This window comes from Chaetodon auriga, chromosome 1 (assembly GCF_051107435.1).
Source record: "Chaetodon auriga isolate fChaAug3 chromosome 1, fChaAug3.hap1, whole genome shotgun sequence".
NCBI lineage: Eukaryota > Metazoa > Chordata > Actinopteri > Chaetodontiformes > Chaetodontidae > Chaetodon > Chaetodon auriga.
In genome coordinates, this window is record NC_135074.1 from 5,776,931 (window position 1) to 5,801,578 (window position 24,648).

The 24,648-nt window shown below is 40.4% G+C and overlaps 1 protein-coding gene across 1 annotated transcript in view; it reads right to left on the bottom strand.

The window, feature by feature from the left end:
• The window catches only part of LOC143323213 (neural-cadherin), a 305,557-nt gene that overhangs the window by 146,208 nt on the left and 134,701 nt on the right, over positions 1-24,648 (bottom strand). The window contains exons 9-16 of the mRNA XM_076734978.1: positions 21,171-21,339; positions 20,274-20,444; positions 19,695-19,867; positions 17,441-17,608; positions 14,770-15,019; positions 10,550-10,677; positions 9,318-9,504; positions 3,018-3,161 (exon numbers count right to left, since the gene is read on the bottom strand). Coding sequence (XP_076591093.1) covers positions 3,018-3,161; positions 9,318-9,504; positions 10,550-10,677; positions 14,770-15,019; positions 17,441-17,608; positions 19,695-19,867; positions 20,274-20,444; positions 21,171-21,339 — 1,390 coding nt within the window. The remainder of the gene's footprint in view (positions 1-3,017; positions 3,162-9,317; positions 9,505-10,549; positions 10,678-14,769; positions 15,020-17,440; positions 17,609-19,694; positions 19,868-20,273; positions 20,445-21,170; positions 21,340-24,648) is intronic.

Consider the following 24,648-nt stretch of genomic DNA (forward strand, 5'->3'; position numbering starts at 1 on the left):
TGCTTCACTGTTGCTTGCAGACACTCATTATTGTACCGCTCTCCAGCCCTTTGGCAAACAAACTGCCTTCTGCCACAGCCAAATATTTTAAAATTTTGACTCATCAGTCCAGAGCACCTGCTGCCATTTTTCTGCATCCCAGTTCCTATGTTTTCATGCATAGTTGAGTCGCTGGGCCTTGTTTTCATGTTGGAAGTATGGCTTTTTGCCCGCAACTCTTCCATGAAGACCACTTCTGGCCAGACTTCTCTGGACAGTAAATGGGTGTACCTGGGTCCCACTGGTTTCTTCCAGTTCTGAGCTGATGGCACTGCTGGACATCTTCAAAAGAGCTTGAACAGCACATCTTGAGACCCCAGTCTGCTTTGAAATCTTGAAATCTTGCCATGGTGTATGACCTGTGACATGAAACTCTTCCACAACATCCACTTGGTAGCAGAGTTTGGCTGTTTCTCACCCAGTTTTAAGCCTCCAACACAGCTGTTTCTGTTTCAGTTAATGTGTTTCAACTTACACGTGAAACTGATGATCATTAGCACCTCTTTGGTATAGTTGGTTATTCATACACCTGACTATAATCCTCAAAAATCTCTGACTTTGTTCAAGTGTACCTATAGAAATTGATAATTATCCATCCATGTTCCAATTAGACCAGAAAGCTCAATAACATCAGCAAGAATAATACTATTTTTTTGGATCAGAACTGACACACCACAGGGAAGTCACACATTTGGGTGTGAAAAGCCAAACATTCAATATGCACGCCAAACAAGTGTAAAGACTTGGTCATAGTGCCAGCCGACAGAAAACCCTGAAAACCAGACTGAAAAGATCAAGCCCACACTACACATTCCTGTTCATGGTTTCAACCTATTTCACTCATCAGCAGGTGATAATGAAGCACAGCAACGCATCAACAAAGGCGGAGGAGATACCTCCCAAACAAGGATGTAAACAATGTAGGATTTAAAATAATTAAAAAGCAAATGGCTTTGATAATGGTTTTTGAGGAAGGATTATTAGACTTCAAGAATGCAAACAATGTGTTTGAGAAATAACACTCAGAATAAATCTAAACTTGTTTGTTTGGAAGAAAAGTCTATAGGGTTCCTTTACAGTTGCTGTATAGGCCTGCATATTGAATGTTTGGCTCTGATTCTCTACACCACTTGTTCAGCACCAAATGACAGACAGGAAAAGAAAATGAGGTTTGCAGGCCGGCATTCTGGTCAGGATGAGGAAAGGTGCAAACCAGCCTCGTAGACGGAGTATTCTAGAAAAAATGTCCCATCTCTGGATAAGTGTACCAACGCTGTTTTGATGGCTAAATAAAGAGCAATCAACCCTACTTCCACAAGTTAACTGAACTCTATTTCAGTGGAAACAATTTCTCTCTCATTTAGCTGAATCTTGATGTCTGTTGCAGTCACCCCTCTGTTATGCAAGCCTTACTGCCAATGAGCTCATTTGATTTTGTTGATCTGTAACTACCAGACCTTTTCTAAACAGAGACCTGCACAGATTCTTTCAATGGAGTAAGCCACAGTAGTAATGGGCTTGTCTTTTCTGTCATAGGCTGACATTTGCCTCTAGCAATGACAGCTGAGTGTCTCTGCTTGTTCCACCACAGACCGAAATCTGTGTATTTCATGATCTTGGCACACTCTTAGATCCTAATGAGGCCTTTCCATTAGTGCTTTATTAAAGGTAAGCACATTGGAGAGGTCAAGTTAGGCCTATATAACATTGCAAATGAACCTCAATGATTTTTCAGTTTAAATAAAGAATTATATAACATAGGGTGTTTAATATTTCTCAATGGAAAAATACTGTACTTACTTAATTCTGCCCGATGTCAAAATGTGTAATCTTTGTTCAGTAGAATTGATTAGACTGTCATGGACCATAGGGATAGCATACAAACCCTTAACTTAAGAGCAGTTTATAGTTCATGATACTGTCGTTCACATATGTCAAACTCAAGGCCCGTGATGGAATTATCTTTGGCCCACATGATAATATCTAATTATTATTAGAGCTGTCCCGCTGGTATATTGCACGCACTGCTAGTACTACAAGTCCCACAATGCACTGCCAGTGCGTTGGCATGTCAATCAAAGGCCCACGAGCGCAAGTCACTGCCCCACTCATTCATCAACAGCCTGATGGAGCTCGTTACCTGTGGTCAACTTTCAGCTACCCTCTCCCCGAAAAATGGCTAAATGGATGGTGGACTTTGAAAACGGGTTTTCAAGGCAGGTGGGAGGCAGAGTATGTGTTCGCAGATACGAAGGACAAAGCTGTTTGCCTAATGTGCGGAGACAGTGTGGTTGTGGCTGCTCGACTTGGAACAATTTTTTGAAATTTTGGCCCACTGTGTATTTGAGTTTGACACCCCTGCTGTAGTTCTCCATGAAGTGCAGCCACCAGTATTTCAAAGTAAAAACAGCTTGATTTTAAAATATTGTCATATTCCCATGGACAACAAATTGGGAAAATAATGAAAAGCACCAGTCATGTCAGAGCTGCAGTCAGCTTCTCTTCAACAGCTGCTGGGGTGTAACATCAACAGTAAGAAATGTTTGACCAAAGTAAAAACATGTTTTGATGCCCAAAATGTTGAAAGTACACATTTACACGCTTGAGAGCTTCTTCTTTTTTTTTTTTTTCTTTTTTCTTTTTTTTTGCCTTACATCGAAAGGTTATATTAAATGGGTTCCTCTACAGTGGCTGATTCACACTCGCATACTGCTGCGTTTTTCATGACTTCAAGACATGTTTTGTAGTGCAAACCTGTTTTTTCCTCAAAATAAAAAGGGGTCAGACAAAAGCAGCAGTGAGGACTGAAAGTTTTTCTTTAGTGAGAGAAAAGAGAAACACTCTCAAGTAAATCTGCTCAATTGTGGATTTACAGTACCAGCCACACCATCACTCCTACACTTTCCATTCTATATGTGCATCACTCCATTACACAAAACACACACACATTCACATATTCCTTCATCCATGCCACCCACCTTCATCCCCATCATTGGCACTGACAGTGAGAATGGCGAAGCCTACGTCTGCATCCTCGTCCACATCAACTTCATAGGATGCCTGTGCAAATGCTGGCTTGTTATCATTCACGTCGCTGATAAAAATGCGAACATATGCCGTGTCTGAAAATAAAAAGATAAGAAAGAGTGACAGATACAGAGAGAGCAAGAGGAGAAAGGTGATTACAAACATGAGGTTGTTCTTATTCTGTCAACATGAACATGAACATCTGTCTGTCTCTCTTTGGATAGCAACAATTTAGTCACTTTTCACCAGTATGCACATAGGAAAGAAGACATTTCTTCATGCACACAGGAACAAAAATAACATCCAATTTTTTCCTCCATCCAACATTGTCAACCACTTTTCTATTACATCTGTCATCTGTCTGCACAAAATCTGTCTATTTTACCATTAAATCCAGACGTTTCTTTTTCCTTTAGCATCTAACTGCAGGCTGAAGCAGAGTACAAAGCACCCTGGAGGCATCAGTGTAAAGCACGGTAGTTGCGAAACCCAACATACTACACTTCCTTTGATATCGGTATCAAAAGGACCATAATTTGCAATACACGAATCAAGATGAGATAAATTATTTAAGCCAGGGTGGAAGAGATGGTATACAGTTCATGGCACAGATAGCAAACTAATGCAGCCCTTGGAGCTATAACAAAACAAGTCACAGATGGCAAGGCTTTGCATGTGTTCAGAATCTGTCAGAGAGAGAGAGAGAGAGAGAGAGAGAGAGAGAGAGGGGTAGGGAGGGATGGAGGAAGTAAACAAAGCCGATAAGCAGATGTAGAAAACATCCCTCATCCTCCTCCTTGTTCTTGCTAATGCTGCCTGCCCTTCTCCTCTTTTCACACTTCTAGAGACATGTATGTATAAGAATCATACGCCCAACCTCACCCCACACATGAGCTCGTTAGTAGTAGGAGTGCTTGTTTACTGCTTGTGAAAACAGTGTTTATCAGGGTTTGTTGCGTGACCACTTAACATCATTCTGCAGGCTCTACTCCACAACATGTCTTGGTGCTTGGCATCCGTAGATATATTAGTTTCTCGGGGGTCCATTCTAGTTGTTCTGGCTTTCCTTCTGGACTATGCTGGAGACAACATGGGAAACATTTGCCCCTGACTGGACAGTTTGGCTTCCTCTGATTGGATGGTCAGTGGGCAATGTGCTAATTGGCTGGTCAGCTCGGACATAAAAACATGGTCGAAATTCTTGCTTGTAACTCGTAGCTTGAAGCTTGTATACTTCAGTGTCACATACACAGATAGGACATTTTTTTTTATGAAACCTCACTGTGCAAAACATTCCTGCAACAATTGTCCTCATCCACAAAACTACAGTTAAAAAACATTTTGTACATGTGCAAATTATATCTGTGCACACAAAACTTTTTCATACATGCACAAATTATTTCTTCAGCTGCAAAACTTTATTATGTATTCATACTTTTTAAATTTTTTTTACAAATTCACACATTCATAGAAAGCGCATGCAGTTTTTTCACATGCACACAAAAGGTGATATACAACTGCCAGCTGAGATATTATCTGTGAACACCATTTCAAAAGCTCAAAATATTAATGACTGTTCTTCGCTTCCATATTGAAACATCTGGTGGAAAGTCAAGTGTGTCACATTTTGAGGTGAAGCTAGAATTCAACAGAGACATGCCACTTATCTTGGCTGTCAGATTGATCAGATTTTGATGAAAATTCTTGAGAGGGTATTTTCACACATGAACCTTCAGTGCAAAGGCATATATACTTTAAGTCCTCACATGACAAGAGACATATGAAATGCAGGCGAGCACTCAATCGATACATTCTGTAGTCATGCCGATTCATACAGCTGTAATCTGGATGCTGTCTCTGTGAATACTGCAGCAAAGGGTTCATCATGAAACATTCTATCCACAGCATGGTGAAATCATGTGATCACCGTGCCATTGTCTGACAAAAGTATAAATGATGTTAACCGGAGCTTTCAACCATCATTCACTGGAATTAATGAAACCAAAACCAATGAAAGCAACAGTCCCTTGAATCTTATTGCAAGCAGTGCTTGATTTGAAATAAAACAGGTCACAGTAAAACAGTACAATCAGCTGAATGGTATGGGGCCTTTGTCTTAAATACCCAGCTGCTGCCAGTGTACATCCATGTCAAGTCCATCTCTCTACAAAAATACTTTTCAATTACAGTTTTTCTCAGTCACTTTGGTACATTTCTAAAATCAGAACTGACATTCTCAAAACGATTTGTTCAAACTCCACATCACCTGGTCACTTGTGTTCATCATAAAAGCAGTTTCTCAGTCTTTTGAACAAATAGCAAATGCTTTGGCACAATCATACAACTGATAGTCTCACTCCCTCAAAACATCTAGGCATTAGTTCATTGCAAGAATCGTCTTCTAAACGTCATTACATGCAAAATGGTTGAACCAATTGTTGTACTCTGCCAAGGGCATTTTCTATAGGTTTCTATTGGACTTTTTTTTGGAAATGTATTGTGAAGTGATGAATTGCTCTCAGGTGAAACTGGGGGGGTGAAGTGTTACATCAACCAGGTCTCGAAAATAGCTCACAGGTGTATTGCATGAACCTTCAACTGGCAAGCATACACAGCCCGAGCAAAACACGGTGTTACCATTTCTGACACGATGCTGGATAAGACATTCCCAAAAATTCTTTCTACAGAAGACTTTTTTTAATCCATTGTGATGTGGATGAGGATCTGTGGTCCGACACAGAGGAGCATCAGGAGGTGCAGATAGAAAGACTGCACTGTAATTCCCCATACTGCACTGCATGCACAGCTCCGCCTAGGCAGTGTATCTGATGTTTACATTTCTAATTTTGTATCTTTTCCCTTGTGCTATGTAAAGTTCTTTCAAACAGTCTTGTCTCTTTATTTTCTGAATTGCAATGACATGGTCCGTCAACAAAAAAATCTCCCACATACAGCATAGTAATGTGTGCTGTTTGTACTGTTGAAATTGATGTGCCGTACGCCGCAGCCTTGAGCATTTTCAGTTATTGTTATCAAAACCTTAGCCACAGGTTACATCAGAAAATACTTACAGACTACACTGTCTATACTGCTTCTCTTTGACTATCCTGTTTGTAAAAAACGTCTTTATAATAATTTCATAATGCCATTATGTTCTTTGTCTCACTGTCCATTTTTGCTGAGATGTTATCATGAATTATTAAATTATGGGCAAAAGACTTTAAGACTTTGCTGCCAGGCCAGTGAAAATATACAAGGGACCCGTAACTCTCTGATCCACTCGCCAAGTGGGCCAGCGTAGGAAAAAATGTCATGTTGGACACTGCAGGTGTCGCAGATCATTGAGTAAAATTCCCTCAATCCACACTGACCTGATTACTGTGTGGAAACCACTACATCAGAGATTAACGACAATTGCAATTGTGAGTGTGCGCATCCTCCTTAAAGTGGAAACAGACACCTTAGTGTTTCCAAGTGGTTTGACTGTTGGCACCACTTACAAGGGCAAGACGATCACCTTCCATTTTCCTCAGAGCCCAGTAACTACCAACAGTACAGGATACACTGCATCTGTTTCCAAATTTCAGCGAAGAAACGATAATTTCATACGGAGTAATGTTTCACTACTTTGCTTCTTGCAAACACACTTCAGCAGGGTTTGGCGTCAGGGTGGAGTAAAAGAATCATTAGGGGAAAAGGTGTGAGTTCATTCATTTATTGAGTCTAAAATGGAGACATGAAAGCAGACAGACACAGTGCCAGCCTGACTACATCACCAGGAGGTCGAACCTGGTGGCAGACAAAATTGAACAGTGAAAGCCAAACTTACAGTGAACTAATCTAAACACTGATGCTATCATTCTATAGCCGTTTCCATTGTGCAGTCAACAGTTACTTCATAATGATACATTAAAGTAAAAAAAATTCCACTGAAATTTTAAGTATGCATTAATTTGCCTTTCACCAATCCTTCTCCATGCCACCTCATCCAGTATTCATAACACAGAAAATAAATAAATAAATAAATAAAAACTCCCACAGCTTCACTGCAGTCTCTCAGTCTCTGTTCTGCTTAATATTTAACTTCTGTTTACGTTGCCACAAATGTCATAGAGAGACAAACCTAGAGAGAGGATCCGTTAATAATCTATGATCATATCTATTAAAAATATATCCTGCTCTGTCTTGCTGTTCCTTCAACACCTCTCTCCATCCACCCATCTGTGTCAACATCTGTTCATTTCAGCGTTTCTCTCTATTCTACCACTGGAGCATGTATGCATTTCAGCTGGCAGCAAATGAGAGAGAAATGGGTAGATGGAGGAAGAGAGCGAGCAAAAGAGAGGCAGACCGACAGAGAAAGATGGCCTTTGGTCCTTCAATAGGGAGCGATGAGCAGATGTGGGAAAGAGACAGAAAGGGGAAAACAAAGATTATTGCTGCCTTCAATGAACATTCGGAGCCTTAAATGAAGTCTGCAGAGCAGCTGTCTCCAGCTCTCTCCCCTTTCATGCTCATCCTCTTTTTCTGTCAGTAGAACAGCAACCACCATCACTATATGAACTGGATTACAACACTAATAGCAACAGAATCTGAATCATAAAAATCTCAAGAAAACTTTTACAACAGCTAACATGCCAATACTGTCATGTCAACTTGTCATCAAGTCAGGGAGCCTACGAGATCTCATGGAACAAAAGGCCCTTTTAAAGTCGTATTCCACCAATGGGAATCTTCCACTTGGACATGGGGGTGTGGTCTCGAGAGGGTATAGACTTGCAAAAATTCCAGTAGATGGTACATCATACGACCAAAAAATATGTGGACAGCCCTTCCAATTAGTGGGGTCAGCTGTTCGCCAAATTTCTTCAATGCAAGATTTTCCCAACTTGAGAGTAGTGACAGTTCAGCAGTGAACATTTAGTAAGATGTTCAACATCTCAAAATGGGTGGGATGTTCAGGTGTCCACATACCTTGTGTACTACCTTTTTGTGAGATATTGTGATACCGTTTTGGGGTACAGGTAAAAGCATGTTGCTGGGAACTGAAATGTTAAATGTCTCCATTTAAGTCACCATTCACAGTTTCACCACTATGTACTGTAACCTCTCCTTATCACTGACTGTATGAACACAGAAGCATTTCAAGCTACTTCACGGCAGCTTTTACTTTCACTGTACTTATAGTTGAAGTTAGAAGCTTTTTTCACACTTCCTGACATTTAATCCCAGCAAACATTCCCCATCTTAGGTCAGTTAGGACCACTATTGTCCCCCAGGGATGGTGCTCTTCGGTCTGCAAGCCTCCTCCTTTTTCCTCTAAACATAACAATGGTTATTATGGCCAGATGGTTCAATTTTTGTGTCATCAGACCAGACGATATTTCTCCAAAAAGAATGATTTCTGTTCTGATGTGCAGTTGCAAACTGTAGTCGAGCTGTTTTATGGCAGTTTTGGAGCAGTGACTTCTTCCTTGCTGACCAGTCTTTCAGGTCATGTCAATATATGACTTGTTTTCCTGTGGACATAGATGCTTTTGTATCTGTTTCCTCCAGCGTTTTCACAAGTTCCTTTGCTGTTGTTGTGGGACTCATTTCCACTTTTCACACCAAAGTATGTTCATCTCTAGGACACAAAATGCAGCTCCCTCTTGAACATTATTGGTGTGTGGTGCCATGGTGTTTATATCTTTATGCTTGCATACTATTCTTACCTTCAGGCATTTGGAAATTGCTCTCAGTTTTTTTTTCATTAGTTTTTTTTGTTGTGAAGCCTTGAATGATTTCTTTAATTTTCCCATGATGTCAAGCAAAGAGGCACTGAGTTTAAAGGTAGGTCTTAAAATACATCCACAGGTACACCTCCAAATAATGTAATTTCGCCTATCAGAAGCTTCAAAAGCCATGACATAATTTTCAGCGATTTCCCAAATTGTTTAAAGGCACAGTCAGCCTGGTACCTAAACTCATGACTGAGTGCAATTGTGACATAGTGAATTGTAAGTGAATAATACTGGTAATAATCTGTCTGTAAAACAATAGTTGGAAAAATTACTTGTGTCATGCACTACACGGATGTCCATATCAACTTTCCAAAGCTATAGTTTGTTAACTTGAAATCTGTGCAGTGGTTAAAATTAGTTTTAATGACTGAAACCTAAGTGTATGTAAACTTCTGACTTCAGAAGTCAACAAACTGCCAAAACACCACAACAATCAGAACTTCATCCTGCAGTGTGAGTCTAACTCACCAGAGTTGGGCTGTCCGTGTTTGCCGGGCCGTGCAGACTCCCAGCCATCCACAGACTGAACCTCCAACAGGTAGGAGCTTTTGGTCTCGCGGTCAAAAACAGTCTCTGTATAGATGAATCCCAGCTCTGGGTCAATGCGGAAATACTGGTGGTCCCCGCTCCGATCCTCGAGCAAAGAGTAGGAGATCTGGGCAGTGGAGGGTTGGGACAGACAAAATTAGAGAAAAGCTCAGGTCAGTTGGTGATTTGTTTTGTTTGTTTGTTTGTTTGTTTGTTTGTTTTGTTAGTGGAGGGATAGCCCAATGGGAGCACCCCCCTGCCCCCACACCACTAACAAACACACGCACCCATGTGCATATTTTTTGTAGGTAGCCTAATCCTTGATAGTATAACTGCAACTATAATTTTAATTTAATGGAACTACTATTAGGCTAAATTCGTATTTTGTGTAGGCCTTTTCTTTTCCTGGATGTGGACATCAAGCATTTTAATAACACTTCTTTTTGAAAACACAATGTAGTTTTGATAGTACAAACTTCAAATTGCAGTCAGAGCAGGTTAATTTCAGGTTAATCACATTACCTGCTCCACTCCAAGATAACAAAAAACTTCTACAGTAACCGTTCTGTGACACACAGTGCTACTTTAATCATAAAGATGATGCCATTCTAGAAACAGGCTACAATATACTACAGAATTGTTTGTAGTATAATTTAGATAATATCATAGATTTAAGATGAAACTGAAGGACAGGACTGAAAGAAAAAGGATAAAAATTACAAAACTGACTGCTACTTCAGTGCAATGAACAGGACCACAGATTTATTTCTTAACACACAGCAGTTAGGTTGATGATATTTTAGAGCCATGGTCAGGGCCATAGGTTCTAACTTGTACAAACCTCATTCAGATAAAGGATCAATGAGTGAGACAGACTAGACGAACATATTCAACTAAACTAATTCTGCCCCTGCACTCTCTCTGCTACAAGGTGTGCCCCCCCACATCACCTACTGGTTCAGGTGCTGCAACACAGTTAATTACTGCCAATTTGCAACAGCAAGGAAGAACACGTTTTGGATGATGAAAAACAGAGGGAGTCTGAAAATAATAGAGTACATGTATTCAAAAGTAAATTGAGATCTTAACGTCTCTTTGCACTGACCACGCTGAAAGTGCAACATTATCACGTTTACCACAGTCTGTGCGTGCATGCGTAAGTCTGTTTTCACCTTGCCATTGAGACCCAGGTCGAGGTCATTGGCTGAAACCTGGAAAACCAAAGTTCCTGATTCTGCCCCTTCAGTGACCGAGGCCTCGTAGATGGAGGAAGTGAAAAATGGGACGTTGTCATTTACATCTGGAAAAAGAAGAGGATATGAAGAAAGAGAGTGCTTAGGAGTCACTGAAAAAAAAATGTTTGCATTGTATGTCCTGTGGATTTGATAGAAATGTCATAGATGATTGATGGGCTCCTATACAAAGCCCAATTTGACTGCAGCACTACGTGGTAACATCCACCGAGCCATTGAATAGATACTTGTTACTTCTTTTCTAAACAGTAATATAGCAAATAGTCATTTTTGTAAGTTTTGTATTATAAATAGATTCATATAAAGCTTTCAAGATTCACTTCAGCACAATCTTGGATACTCAGAGGATATTTATTACTTCTAGCCCACTGCACTGTTTTGAGTTCGGCAGCAAAGTTTGGTCACATTTGCCAGCTTGTGCACATAATTTAACAGTTATAGCCATGCACTTCGCTTCTATTACTGATAACTGTTGTCTTCTGAAATACAACACTTACTGTTTCCACCTCAACAGACTTGGAGAAATAGATATATGGCAGCAAACATGGAAACATGTTGAAATTAGACACCCAGCTCAGCTACTAGTTTCTTATGACTTCGAGTTTAATTCTTTAAAAAAGAAAATGTGGACTGCAAAGTTACCATCTACTGTCTTCTGATCACTGTTAATGTGTCAATGAGGCTGTCTTGGTTTGGTTCTAAGTATTTCCTGATTTGCCAAAATTAGATTAACATTTCCTGGGTATTGGTCAGCCCTCTTTTGTCTAAATGATTCTGCAAAAGCACTTCAGCATTTGGACCAGAGGGCACCAGCACGGTTTCTGGGCAACACCAAATGCATATATTTCTTCAGCCCTCACTCAATCTCACTGCATTTTAGAATTCAATTGAAGATCCTGTTAATCTAAAGCCTTTAATGGTTTGGATCCCTTGTATTTTAACATCCCTTTACCTCATATTGTGTGATCAAACTGTACAGATGTGATGACAGAAAGCTTTCACAAGTTCTGCAGTTTAGCTCAAAACAAGGAGACATTGTGCTTATACTCTTTTAGTTCCAATACAATGGAACAGCATTTATCTCAGTATTAGGTCAACTGAGTCAGTGCTTTTAAAACTCTGAAAAAGCTATTTGTAATTAGAATTTCTCACTTTAATTCATATTGTCTTCTGTTGACCTTTTATTATTCTTGTGTGTGCATGTGTGTGCATGTGTGTGCGTGTGTGTGTGTGTGTGTGTGTGTGTGTGTGTGTGTGTGTGTGTGTGTGTGTGTGGAATAGCAAAGCACTTTGCAACTTCTGAAGAATTTCTACATAAATAAATCTTATTTACTACTTACTATTACTACTACTCCCTCAAACTTCTGCAAAAACTCCAAATATCCTGGTTAAAAGTAAGATAAAATGCTGCAATAAATTTACTTAAGAACCCAATGAAGCATTCTCCAGCAAGGTACTGTAATGCCAATCAAATATGTGCCAGCACTCAATCCTAGTTCTCCTCATTTCTTTATAATGTCCTTTTCCTGCTTACCTTGCAATCACTGTAATAAAAGATAGAATAACTGCCTTTGTGATAATTTTCCATAGTTGTAAATTCCTGCCTCACAGTATCATAAAACATGAGCATTGCTTTGGCACCTGATAAGCCTTCAATCTCTTTGATCTGTTAGTCAAATTGAACTTCTGGATCAAATTCGATGACTCACTGGTACCTGGAGCAACGAACCCCCACCAAAGCAACCCTTTGCATTGCTTTAATGCTTAATGCACAGCTGTTTGCAGGCTGAATGCCCATTAAGTTTAACTACATCAACAATGTTCCAATAGAATTCTAAATTGGTACTTCTTAAAGGTGACTTTTAAGGTTGTGGGTGCATTTAAAGAAAATAACTGCCAATGCATATATCAGCTCCTTATTGTTAGTTCATCATTGGCAGTCTGTTTCAGTCCTCCTTACGATATTGGCATGGTGATTCTGGACCTTCATCAAAAAGCAAGCCTGCAGCTATTGGAATAAAGGTGGAAATCTACATACCGTGTGTATAACGAAAAGATTTGAATATAAGAGAGGACACGATAAGGGTCCACACTAGTTTTTAACATGTAATTTAGCAGTGTGTTTGTGGGAGATATGATCTGGGAAACAAGAGCATTTTAAGGGATCAGTATTAGCACCGTGGTGGCTCCCTCACCAGCCTATTGATTTGTGCCCTGCTGATGTCAAGATGAAAAACATGCATTAGACCAATCAATAATGGAGGCAAATTGTGTAAAATCAGTTACCTTGAACCTCAAGAAGAAGAGAGAAAGTTGTATGTTACAGAGAGCAAAAAGCAAGTCACATCAAGAACCAGTGAGACAGAACTTAAATTCCTAACTTTGCCTGAACACAAGGCAACACATTACATCTAATGCTGCTTCATGTGTCATTTTTCCTACCCTTTCTTCAGAGCAAATGTCTTAATCTATGAATTAAAAATGGGGCCTTAAATCCATTACAGACACCCCACCCCCCACCCCCCAGCCCCCCTTAGCCGCACTGCCTCTGGAGGAGTCAAAGAGCTTTCTTATTGAGACAGATAAGGGGGAGGAGGGGCGAGGGAAAAGAGGAGAAGGGGAAGTTAGGAGAGGGATAGGGAGGAAAGAGAAAGGAGAGGGTCTGTGTGAATTAGTTATTCCTCACTGGATGAAGACCAATTCGATGAAATGGGGTGTGCATGCGTGTGTGTGTGTGTGTGTCTGTGTGCATGTTGCAAGGGGATTAAAATGCAGGGGAGTCTGGACCATGTGGGGTAGGCAAGTTCTTTTGAGGAGCAAGGTCAGGGGCCGGCAATCACCAACATATTTAGCATTGATAATGGTGACTTAAGCCTAGTTACCAGGGGCTGAGCATTAACTGAAACAGAGAGGCACCAGACTGAAGTAATCATATTTAGAAGCACTATGAAGGTGGTGGAGTGGGGTTAAGCATATAAATTGCACTATTGGACTCATCACACTCGCAGCAGCTGGTGAGTTCTGCAAATGGTTTCGATTTGTATAACTTTGGAATTCAACATTTTAATGACTCCAAATGGAAAATCAGAATGCAACGGGACCTAGACAGCACTACGATACTAGTGACCCTCCTGCTCTTCCCAAATGCTCTTGACTCTTGCTCTCTGTCCACGGCCATCGCGGTGGAACAACCGCTGTGTTGTGCAAGCTGTTTAGAAAGAGTGACACTGTCCATGTTGAACAATGAGGAGCAGCATAAGAAACAATGACCACATTGAGAAAAATGGTTACAGTAGTAAATCCATACACATAAGGTGACAAGGGTGAAATTTGCTAATATTCTGAAATTGTGCTTTTGTAATACATGAGTTGCTGGACCTTAACTGGGTCTTCATTCTTACAATAAGCATGGTGCCTGAGGTCCATTAAGCCCATCCTGTGAATTAATCAATTACATTTTTTTTCATTAGTTTATAGCCCACCTATCAAAATAATAAGAATAATAATGATAAATAAGATCATTTAAAATAAGAATCGAACACCCAATTGGTCCCCTGTTCCTGCAACCTTAAATAGCCATTCTGCTAATCAGTGCGCTGGAGTTTTGTTCCACAAAGCTTTTGCTCTCCCACAAAACTTTTGTTTCTGCTGAGTAATTTGTCCTCACACAACAACATTTTGTGCATCTTTGTATGCTTTTGTCCTCTCCCTTTTCACCCATACTCTACATCTATGAATGGAAATCAACTACACTCTGCTTCAGAATCTACTCATAATTTGAGAATCTTTATAATGGAATAGCACTGTGTTAGGAAAATATAATGGGTGTAAGCACAACTCAAATTGAATGCAAAACTATTACACAAGAACACAGTGGTTTTAGGAGTGTGTTTTTAATGCGCATTTTGAAATGCTGCATTCAAAAAGCTTGATGGAAACTTTTTCAATGGATGGGAACCTCAATTCCGCAAAAAAGATTTTACGCTCGAGGTGGTTTTTGCCTTATTCGAAAAAGTGTTAATGCCTTGAATGGAAGAAGGAAATACTGACATGAAGACATATTTCAAAGAAAATAGTAACATTTGGGGACTGTTACAACAAATTCATGTAGAAGAAAAGCCATTTACAAAAGGGCTCACCTGTGACATTGACGTAGACCATGGTGAAGGCCGCCAGAGGTACAGCAGCAACATTCTGAGCTCGAATACGCAGCATGAAGTATCTCGTAGTTTCGTAATCCAGGGGCTCTGCAACCAGGATGGAGGCTGAACCATCCTCTCGGTTGGGGGTCAAGTAGAAGCGAACGGGCATGTTGGTCTCTGGGACCATGCCGTCCTCCAAGTTGTAAGTTACCCTGGGATCCCCGAGAGGCGAGGTAGCTTTGATGGTCTGTTTGGAACAAAGAAGAGGACTGAAGGGAAAATTTCCATTCAACAGGATCTCTCATGTATTTTAGCCTGCATACCACTGTGTGACTGGTAATGATGTCCAGCCAGTACTGGTCCCAGTGACAACCCATGGTCACCACCTCTCACTCCATGGTCAGTAGATGACATAAATAACACTACAAATGACAGCTACACTGACTTCCTGGGAGTTGTCTTATTGGTCATTTTGTCCAATAAGGGCAGAAAAATAATGTCTCAGCAGCAAATATGTTTGTCCTGTGTCCAAACCAACATACAGCATGGGCATACACTTGGTCATGTAAACATGGGCAATTGCCTGAATATGCACTTGTCATTTTCTCACTTTTGGAATAAATTTAGTCACCTGTGATCACATTCTGGCATAAATTAGAGATGACCAACAGGACAAAATCAGAAAAGCTGACAGCATGTTTCCAATTATCGATTTTGAGAGCGGGAAAAAAGCCTGAAAGCCAGCAGTGATCCTAAGGATAGGAACGGAAATGAGCTCTGCTGCTGCTGAGCTTCAATGGAAGTATGTTTTCTAAATAGAGAATCTGCACAAATGGAAAAAAAAACCATAATAATAACACTAAAATATTTAGGCAGTAAGCCTCTATTAGACTAAACAACAGCCTCCTGAAATCCTGTGGAATACACTCCTCATTCTACATTCTCCCTAAACTAATGAAGTGACTACTCAAAGCTGATGCCATATACATCCCTATTAAAATCAAAGATGCCTTCTCTGATGTGATGCGGTTTGCCTATGGGTGACCTAGCTGTATGCATTTAACCTGCAAAGCACAGCAACTACAATAATGAGACACCCTGTCAGGCACGCAGAATTTGCCAACATGCCTGATTACTGGATGTGTTGATTTAGGCCATAAAAACCTCATATTTTCATGGCAGCGCTATTACAGCCTGCTGAGAGTAACTGCATAACAGTCAAATCAACGTTGAACTGCAATCTCGATTTATACGGTGAATTACAGGGACCATGCTCTCTCCCTTTCTCCCTCACTCTCTGAGCGTCTCTCACAAATACATTCACATGTTCGCACACGCATCCTCATGTGAAGTACTCTTCCTTACCTTTTCATTTCAGTCTTTTGCTTTCAAACATTCATCAGCAGCTTAACACTGTTGATTAGTTGAAAATGTGTGAATGGCATGAAAAGGAAATGCCAATGAAAAACCAAGCGCAGTTGACAGGATACGTTATAACTGCATTAATGCAAATAATGAAGCCTTATCTGTGGAATGAAGGTTGTTTCTGAATGTTAGCATTTTTATGTAGGAGTGCCTCTTAAACCTGTGGGTCTCCTGCTATGTGTTTGTTACACAGTTACAGTCTTTTTTGCTCGCCATTGATTAAGATTGACTGAACATTCTGGGACACATCAAGGTTGTGATAACAGACTTGGGGAATAGTTGCACAAAACAGATTGTTGTTACTCCTCTCTGAGAAAAGTCATTTGTTTTTGTTATTTGACAGTAGAGAGGGACACGAAACAAGAGGCTGAGAGAGCAGCGATAACATGCACCTCTGGCCACAGCGGAGCTTGGGATTTTACAGCACCACAGTACCTGTTTTATGGCGAATTTTTTTTTTTTTTTTCAATATTCAAAGTATAAAAAGTTTAGTTTTGCTTTTGTGCATGCCTCATCCAGTCTAATATTTAAGTTGTATGTTGTGATGGTCCTGCGCTAATGTAAACTGTGCTGTGCCTCTCTGATAGCAGCCTGCAGGTGAAGGCTACTGCTTCACTTCTATTTGGAATGGAGGACAAATTTCTGACTACAGTGTTTGCATTTCAGCAGTACCTCATGTGTGAATGCACATGCTTACTGCTGCACTGTAACTGCTCTCTACCTGTATTTCTGGTTTATTACTATTACCATGTGTTTTTGTATTTAATCTATTTCATTTTGCCAGATTTTCTGAATCTTAATCCATTTGAAATAAAATTCTATTTTTATTGTGTTTGAAATTTTGCTCTAGCAGTGCTTTTCTTTGCTTCATGCAAGGCACTTTCTTTTGTATTTGGGATTTAGGGTCCTGCTCAAGGGCACTGCAGTGGTGGTATATGAGGGAGGGGCAAGCACTGCTTTTTTACTTTCTCTGCCCGGATTTATCCTTCTGGTCTGGGGACTGAATTGGCTGAAAAGTCTGCTTCTTTATCCTTTAGGACACCACTGCTCCTTAGTTTGTAAAAGGCTATATCAATAAACATGCTTTGTCTATTTTTATGTCAAGACAAATATGTACAATATCTTTGGTGTGGGAATTTTTTTTTTTTTTTCAGTGGTGAATGAAGGAGAATTTTTTTTAAAAAAGTGCACCCATATGTATATATCTGCTTCCTGCGTATGCCAACTAACACACCCAACGTACCACGATGGGCGTGTCTCGGACAGTGTTTTCTGGTATGACCACGCTGTAGCTGTCTTTATCCCACTGTGGAGGCTGGTTCTTCACGTTGGTGATGGTGACGGACAGCTCCACTGAACTGCTCCTGTTCCCCCCATCTGTAGCCACAATTTCCCTGGTGATGTAGGTCCTCTGTGGCAGAGAAAGAAAAGGAGAAATGACTTGATGAAACATTCTTGTGCTGCATTTTACTGTGACAGATTGAGAATTAAAGCACCCTTAACAAACATTGTGAATCTAGATCACACAGCACGCAATCCGTTTTCCACACATCTGTGCAGGGCGAAACTGACTGCAGGGTGAATTCAGGTAAACACAAACATACTTAAAGACAATTGTATTGATTAAGCAGAGTTTTGTAAGCCTTACAAGAGCAATTAGCTTTAGCCAGTGCAATCAGGGGAAATGATCTGTTTCAGTAACTAAAGACAATAACAAAGAAGCTTTACTCCCACTGTCAGTTATGTTAGAGAACAGAAGCAAACTGTGTGATGACACAAGTTCACTTTCTTCAATTCTGTTCACGGTCTGCCACTTTATGCACCATGAGATAAAGGTTATATACACTGCGCTGTTTTGAACCTGTTTCAAACTCACAAATGCAAAAATTGCTTTTCATAGAGCCAGTTTTTCACATGACTGGCTCCATGAAAAATATTTTCAAGATTTTTCTTAATTATGCATTTTTAAAATTCAATCTCAGCTCTTAGCAATTAAGACATTTGAGATTGTCATACTGGCAAAGGCTGAAACAAACATGTAGGCAGTGCCAGCTTGTGTATTACACTTTATGCAGGTATACTCATTAGTGGAAAAGTTTTGTATCTTCTAACATGGATATGTTCAAATGTACTGTTCTCTCCATCAAAAACACTGGCATTGTGTCAGGTGTGAGGATACAGACTTTTACATGCTTTTATCATTGTGGTACTCATCTGAGACACAGACCTGTTTGATGACATGGCAGTTTCTTCTGTTGCACACACAATGACTGCTATTGAAGCACAGGGTTAGTGGCAATGAAGAAAATTATCTTTCTGATTATGATTAGAATGTTTCTTCTTCTGATGTCAAAGAAAAGGCTCCATCATGTATGCAGGCCAGTAAAATACCAATAAAAAGTTTGAATGGAGAATATTTTTGACCAGTTCCGCATGTCAATCTACAGGCTAATTTGTTCACACACACACACACACACACACACACACACACACACACAGTGTGACCCAGATGGTGTGCCATATGATTGAGACCCATCTGTTGCCAATCAGTGGTAGAGGGCGAGGGATTCAACCAGCTAGAGCCGGAGTACGTCATGCCAACAAGAGCTACTGTGACTAAACACTTTGAGGAGGAGAAGAAAGATGAGCTAAAAATTAAACTAGCCAGAGCAGACAAGCTAGCTCTGACCACCGACTGCTGGACCGCTCTCACAAACCAAAGCTACGTCACAACTACCTTCATCGCTTCATCATTGCTGACTGGGAGCACAGTTTATGTTATCGTGAGAATAAAAACTGTTAACAGCTGCTGTGCGCTCGCTCAATACTGGATCAATTTCAAAAATTATCTCCATTAGTCACATTGACACAACAGCATGGGAAAATAGGCTCCATAAACACAGATATTTGACTGGAATTTCTCCAACATGTCCCGGACACTGAAATCTTCCAAAACACAGCTGACTAGCAGATGCAAAAACAGTTAAAAGCTGTTGGGCTATCAAAAGCAAAATTAACTAAAACTTACGATTCTAGTTTGAATACAACATACTTCCTATTCTGTCCATGTCATGGCAGAAGTAGCATTGTTGAAAATATATGACCTGCAATCATTGGGACTTGCCTCAGAATGGTTTCACCCTTTTTTCCTGGCTGATCAGGATAAACTCTATACATAGCTGTCGGAGCCGATGTCGTGATTAAAGTGGTGAACAGTTTCCAGCCTGTCATTGTAGTTACAATCTGAAGTCCATTGTTTGCTTGCTTGTTCATTGCTAGAGTGGCCCCATAAGTGTGATTAGCCGTAAGGTCATCCAGTCATCTCTAAGAGATGAAGGATTACTTACGTTGCCTTATCTGTTATACCACAAACACAGCAAAAAGTCCTCCAAACATAACAAACTGTATAACCTAAGAATTTTAAATTGAAGGCTGAAACTGTCCCAAAAGCGTCTTGGTAGCATCTTGGTATCTGTCTGTGTACAGTGTGTGTGTACCTGAGAAATGGGCTGGTTGACATACACCCAGCCTGTCATTGGGTTGACCCTGAGGTACTCAGGCTGTTCATTGGACATGGAGTACGTGATGACTGCATTGGTGCCAAAGTCATCATCATGAGCTGCCACCCGCAGGAAACTGGTCCCGATCATTGTATCCTCACGAAGGAAGTCTGTGGCAGAAGAAGAAGAAGTGGTTCTGTGAAGCTTTAATTTGCAGTCTTGTGGACTGTATTTGTTGGTACAGTGGGAAAGCGAACTCAGTGCAATGCTACTTAAAAAAAACCACAAGCAAATAAAGTAAAACTTTCTGCAAACAAAACACAAACTAATTAAGAAACACATTCTCCAATTTAACAACATATTCAAGACAGAAAGACACATCTGAAATACAGAAAACACAACATGTCAAAGCACTTCCAGTCAAGGAGAACAAAATGCAACTTAGTTACATCACAAAAGGGGACATTAAAACCTGATGACCACTCTCAATTAGTAAATGGCTAATGTAAGGTATGGCTGATATTTTCTGTCATTTTGGAGTCATGGCATCATAATGTCACTAAAGCAACTACTTACACTCATATCGGATGTTCTCAAACTTTGGACTGTTGTCATTCTGGTCCAGGATGAGGATGTTGAGCTGACAAATGCCAATCAGTGGGTCAGCTGCCTGATCAGTGGCAGTCACAGTCACTGCATACTCCCGTTGGCGTTCACGGTCAAATTTCCTTGCTGTCACGATTACTCCTAGAGACAAAGAGATAACGAGGTTGATCAGAAGCTAAATTATACCAAGCACCGCTTGGTTTTGTGTCCCCTGAGCATTTGCAATTTAACACTAAAATGATTTCCTCTGTGTGGCTTGAAGCTAAACTTTAAAGACAGTGGAGTGGATAAGGAGCAGAGTCGGAAAGGAAATTAGAGTTTTTCTAAAAAGTAGTCATTTTTGAAAATCAGAAGGACAAAAATTTTGGCAAGATTCCAAAAAATGTCTTGAAAGTTTCAGCCCTGAAAGACCAGAGGCCCTCTATTAAAGCCTACTGAACACAACATCTCATGACAAGACAAGAAAAAGGAATTATTCATGTGGCCAAGGCTTTTCTTTTTGTGGCGCTAATTTTTTAAAATCAGAAAATAAGACTGAAAAACTGTATGTTTCAAACACACAAAAATGGGAGAAAAATAGCACTGTAGCCATTAGGCTTTGAATTTCAATCATTTAAGTTGCAAAATGACAATGACTTTTATATTTCATTCTGCCTGCTATTGAAAAGGATCTACAACATCTTAGCTTTAAATTGTACACTTAAAAACTTATAAGCTCCCTGCATGCCTTGTTATACTGTATCAAGCATGATGGATATGTAGAAAGGAGTTAAGCCTGCATAAGAATCCCCACTGGAGTGAACTCGTGTGTGTGCTTCTTTACGTGCAGGTTTGTACAAGTGGAAGTGAGCGTGTGTGCTTCAGTACCGGTGTCTGGGTGTATACTGAATGCGGGCACAGTGGAGTCTTTGTGCATGAAGCCGTATGTGACCCTGCCATTAGAGCCCTCGTCAGCATCCACAGCATGAACCTGCAGAACGAACGTTCCTGCTGGCTGGTTCTCCAGGACTGACGTGCTCTCTCGGTACTGCTGACACTGAGGAGAATGAGACAGCAGGCAGAGGGGACAAGTGGGAAGAAGAGAAGATCAGGGCAATGTAAGTGTGGAGAAACTTAAATCAATGCTCCATTCTACCGAAAGTGGGCAAGAGTGTGTGGGAGGTGGCATGTTATTTATTTTGAAAAGACAGTTTAAAGACTCTATACTTGTGGGACAAAGGCTGTAACGTGGACACAAAATAATGAGTGAAGAAAGAAAGTAAGAAGTCTGAGTCCTGCACCTTTTCCATCCATTGACTTGCTTTCATCATTAGTTTGCCCTCTGTAAAGCAGATTGTGGCAGTGGGTTAAGAGACCCTATCCCAGCACCCACTGGGCAAAAGTGCTTAATAGCTGGTGATGTGCTCTCTGTGGCTCCTGTGCTTAAGTAAATATGAAATCTGATGATGTTTTGGTTTTGCACTGTTCAAAACGTGTCTTTTTTTTTATTGGAAACAGAGAGTCTTCTGTGGGTAACCAGTGAAAGGGCTGCAGTTATTTTCAATAACTCTAATTTTGAGTGAGACGTTATAAAAGTAAAAGAAAGAGGTACATTTCTGGCAGCCCCATGAAACCTTATTTTTTAGAATCAGCCCCATTAGATAAATAGAAACACTTTTAAGAATTATTAATTTTACATGTGCTATGTTAAGACCATGTTGTGTGATGTTTGTGATTTTATGATGAAATGTGCATCTGCAACCATAACTATGAGCTGTATACGTAGAAGGTAGTGACAATATAGACAAAATGATATATTTTATCTATGTGCAAGACAAAGTACAACACATGAACACTCAGAGCTGCACTGCCTGTATTTAATGTATGTGTCTCCATCGGGGAGGAACATACCCGTGGGACTGCATTAAGTGTGATGGTGTGGTTACATGCTCCCTCTGTGCACTAACCTCATCATGTTCCTGTCACCATACAGCTGCCCCAACTAAATACTAAAGTCTGACCTTGAAATGATGTTGTCATTGTATTATGACATAATAAATTCAGTGTTCAGGTTGCAGCGGTTTTTTCCAGTTACTTTTCCTGCTAAAATGGCAGCTTACAGTTTAGCTGCATAGGTAAACATTTCATTTAAACAATGAGCAGCAAGGAGAATGAAGCAGTGTAAAAGCTAAAAAAGAAAAGGTGTTTCAGGGGTTTAGCAAACAGCTCAGACATATAGTCTTCCATTGCCAAATCAGACTGCAGAGTGATATTTAACTGGTGGGGTGCAGAAGACAGCTCTAACATTAAAGCTAAAGGTCAGAGAACAATGCTTCATTGCCTTAAACCCACCAAAACAACACATGTGCACTGTATGCAGTAATAACCTCATGTCAGAATTGTAAAAGTACACTCCCGCATAACCACTCACTCATATTAAAACTGGTAAGAGGATATGCTGCAAGACTGATTCTGTGTGACTGCCATTATGTTGTTTCCATCTCGTAAGAGTTGAAGAGTAACGCTCTGCTATAAATTCGTACCACATAATCTACAGGATATGAATGAATAAAATCAAGACTGAGAATGAAAACCATTTTACGATTGGTTATCTGCTGTCCTGTCCCTAAAGGAAAAGCTGGTTTTGTCAGGAGAGTCCTGGTTTTTCGTGAGGGCCAACAACTACACAGTATGATGCTATTTTTGTGAGTGAGTGAGTGAGTGAGTGAATGGTGGTAGATGGGCAATCCACAGTGAAGCATCACACCCTCTGTATGGTGAATACACATTGTTGTCATCAGAACAGAGATGCGGGGCACCGACTTTGCAGACTTCCAGAGCCCAGAGATGCTTCAAACCTTCTACTACAGCTCTGTTAAACAAATCTTGGTCATATGAGCATTGCATCGTAGTTAATTTTTCATTGTTGGTGATAATGTTGTGGAGCACTTTGCTGTTTAACGTCTGTCTTTAACTGTAGTGTCTTTTCTTTTGTGGTTGTATTTGTCTGACATGCCACAGACATAGAAAAAATTCTGAAAGGACAACAAATGAAACTAAATATCAACAGAAGAGTGAGACATTCACAGGAAGTCAAAATTTTTAAATTTAACCTGAAAACATTAATCTTATTCTCCACCACACAGAGTCTTGGAGTCATCGCGATTCACTCAGCACCTTCAGCTCTTGGTGTGACGTAAAGTAGCTGCTCTGTTCTTGGGTTCTCAAAGATTTTGCCAATCACTGAACTTTATTATCCTTCAATAAACGCTGCTCAGGTCTCACTCACTGTCTCTACCTTACTTTTTCTCTCTGTGGTCTCTCATCTTTCTTTCACTTACACTGTCTCCAACGTCTCTTTTTTTTCTTTTTGTCGTGTCTCAGTAGAGTGTTGATGTGGATGTGCCACAGACACAGTGGAGAGGAAGGAATCTGTCTGTACTGCTGGTTGATGCCTTCTTTTGACATCTAATTAATGACAGGACCTTTTTTTGCCCTCTTGTGTTCCGTCGCTTCCTGCCTCTTCTCAATCTTACTGCCTCTTCTTCTCTGCTCTCCATTCTTCATGCAACAATGCTTTACCTTTCTCCACCCCTTCAACTTTTCCATCTGTAGTTATCAGAAGCTTTTATACTGTTTGGCTCCAGCACTTCACAGTTTGATTTATGCCTTTGACAGAATCTGGTTATGGTGAAGATATGCGGATTTGCATGCAGGTATTCACCCATGCCATTTATCAGTCAATGTGAAACAAACCAGGATGTGTAGACCAGACATGTCACATCACATATAAATACAGAGAGATGTTGTGATTGCTGTGCCTCACAACTATTCTGTAATTTGCATGGATAGGATCTCTACCATAGGAGGGACACACAGAGTGCCTGGTTTGGTGACCAAAGGATCGCACATCTGCTTTTTACAGATGATGTATTTTTGCTCACTTCATCAGAACACGACCTTCAGCATGTACTGGGATGGTCTGCAGCTGTGTGGCAGTCGGCATGACAGTCTGGAGTTGAGTATCTTGGGCTCTTGCTTACAAGTGAGGGAAGCGAGTTTGATAGGTGGCTTAGACGGCAGTAATGTAGACGTTGTACCAGAATTTCAAGGAAAAGCTCTGGATATACAGGATAATCTATGTTCCTACCCTGATCAGTGGTCATGAGGTTTAAGTAAAGACCAAATGAGATCACAGGTGCAAGCACTTCACGGGGTGGCTGGGTCACCATTACAGACAGTGAGGAGTGAAGGAATTTGGAATAGAACCACCATATATATATATATAAACATACACACACATGCTCACACATACAGCAGATTGAATCAGAGCATTCCCCAAACCGCAGCTCCTTTACAGTGAAAG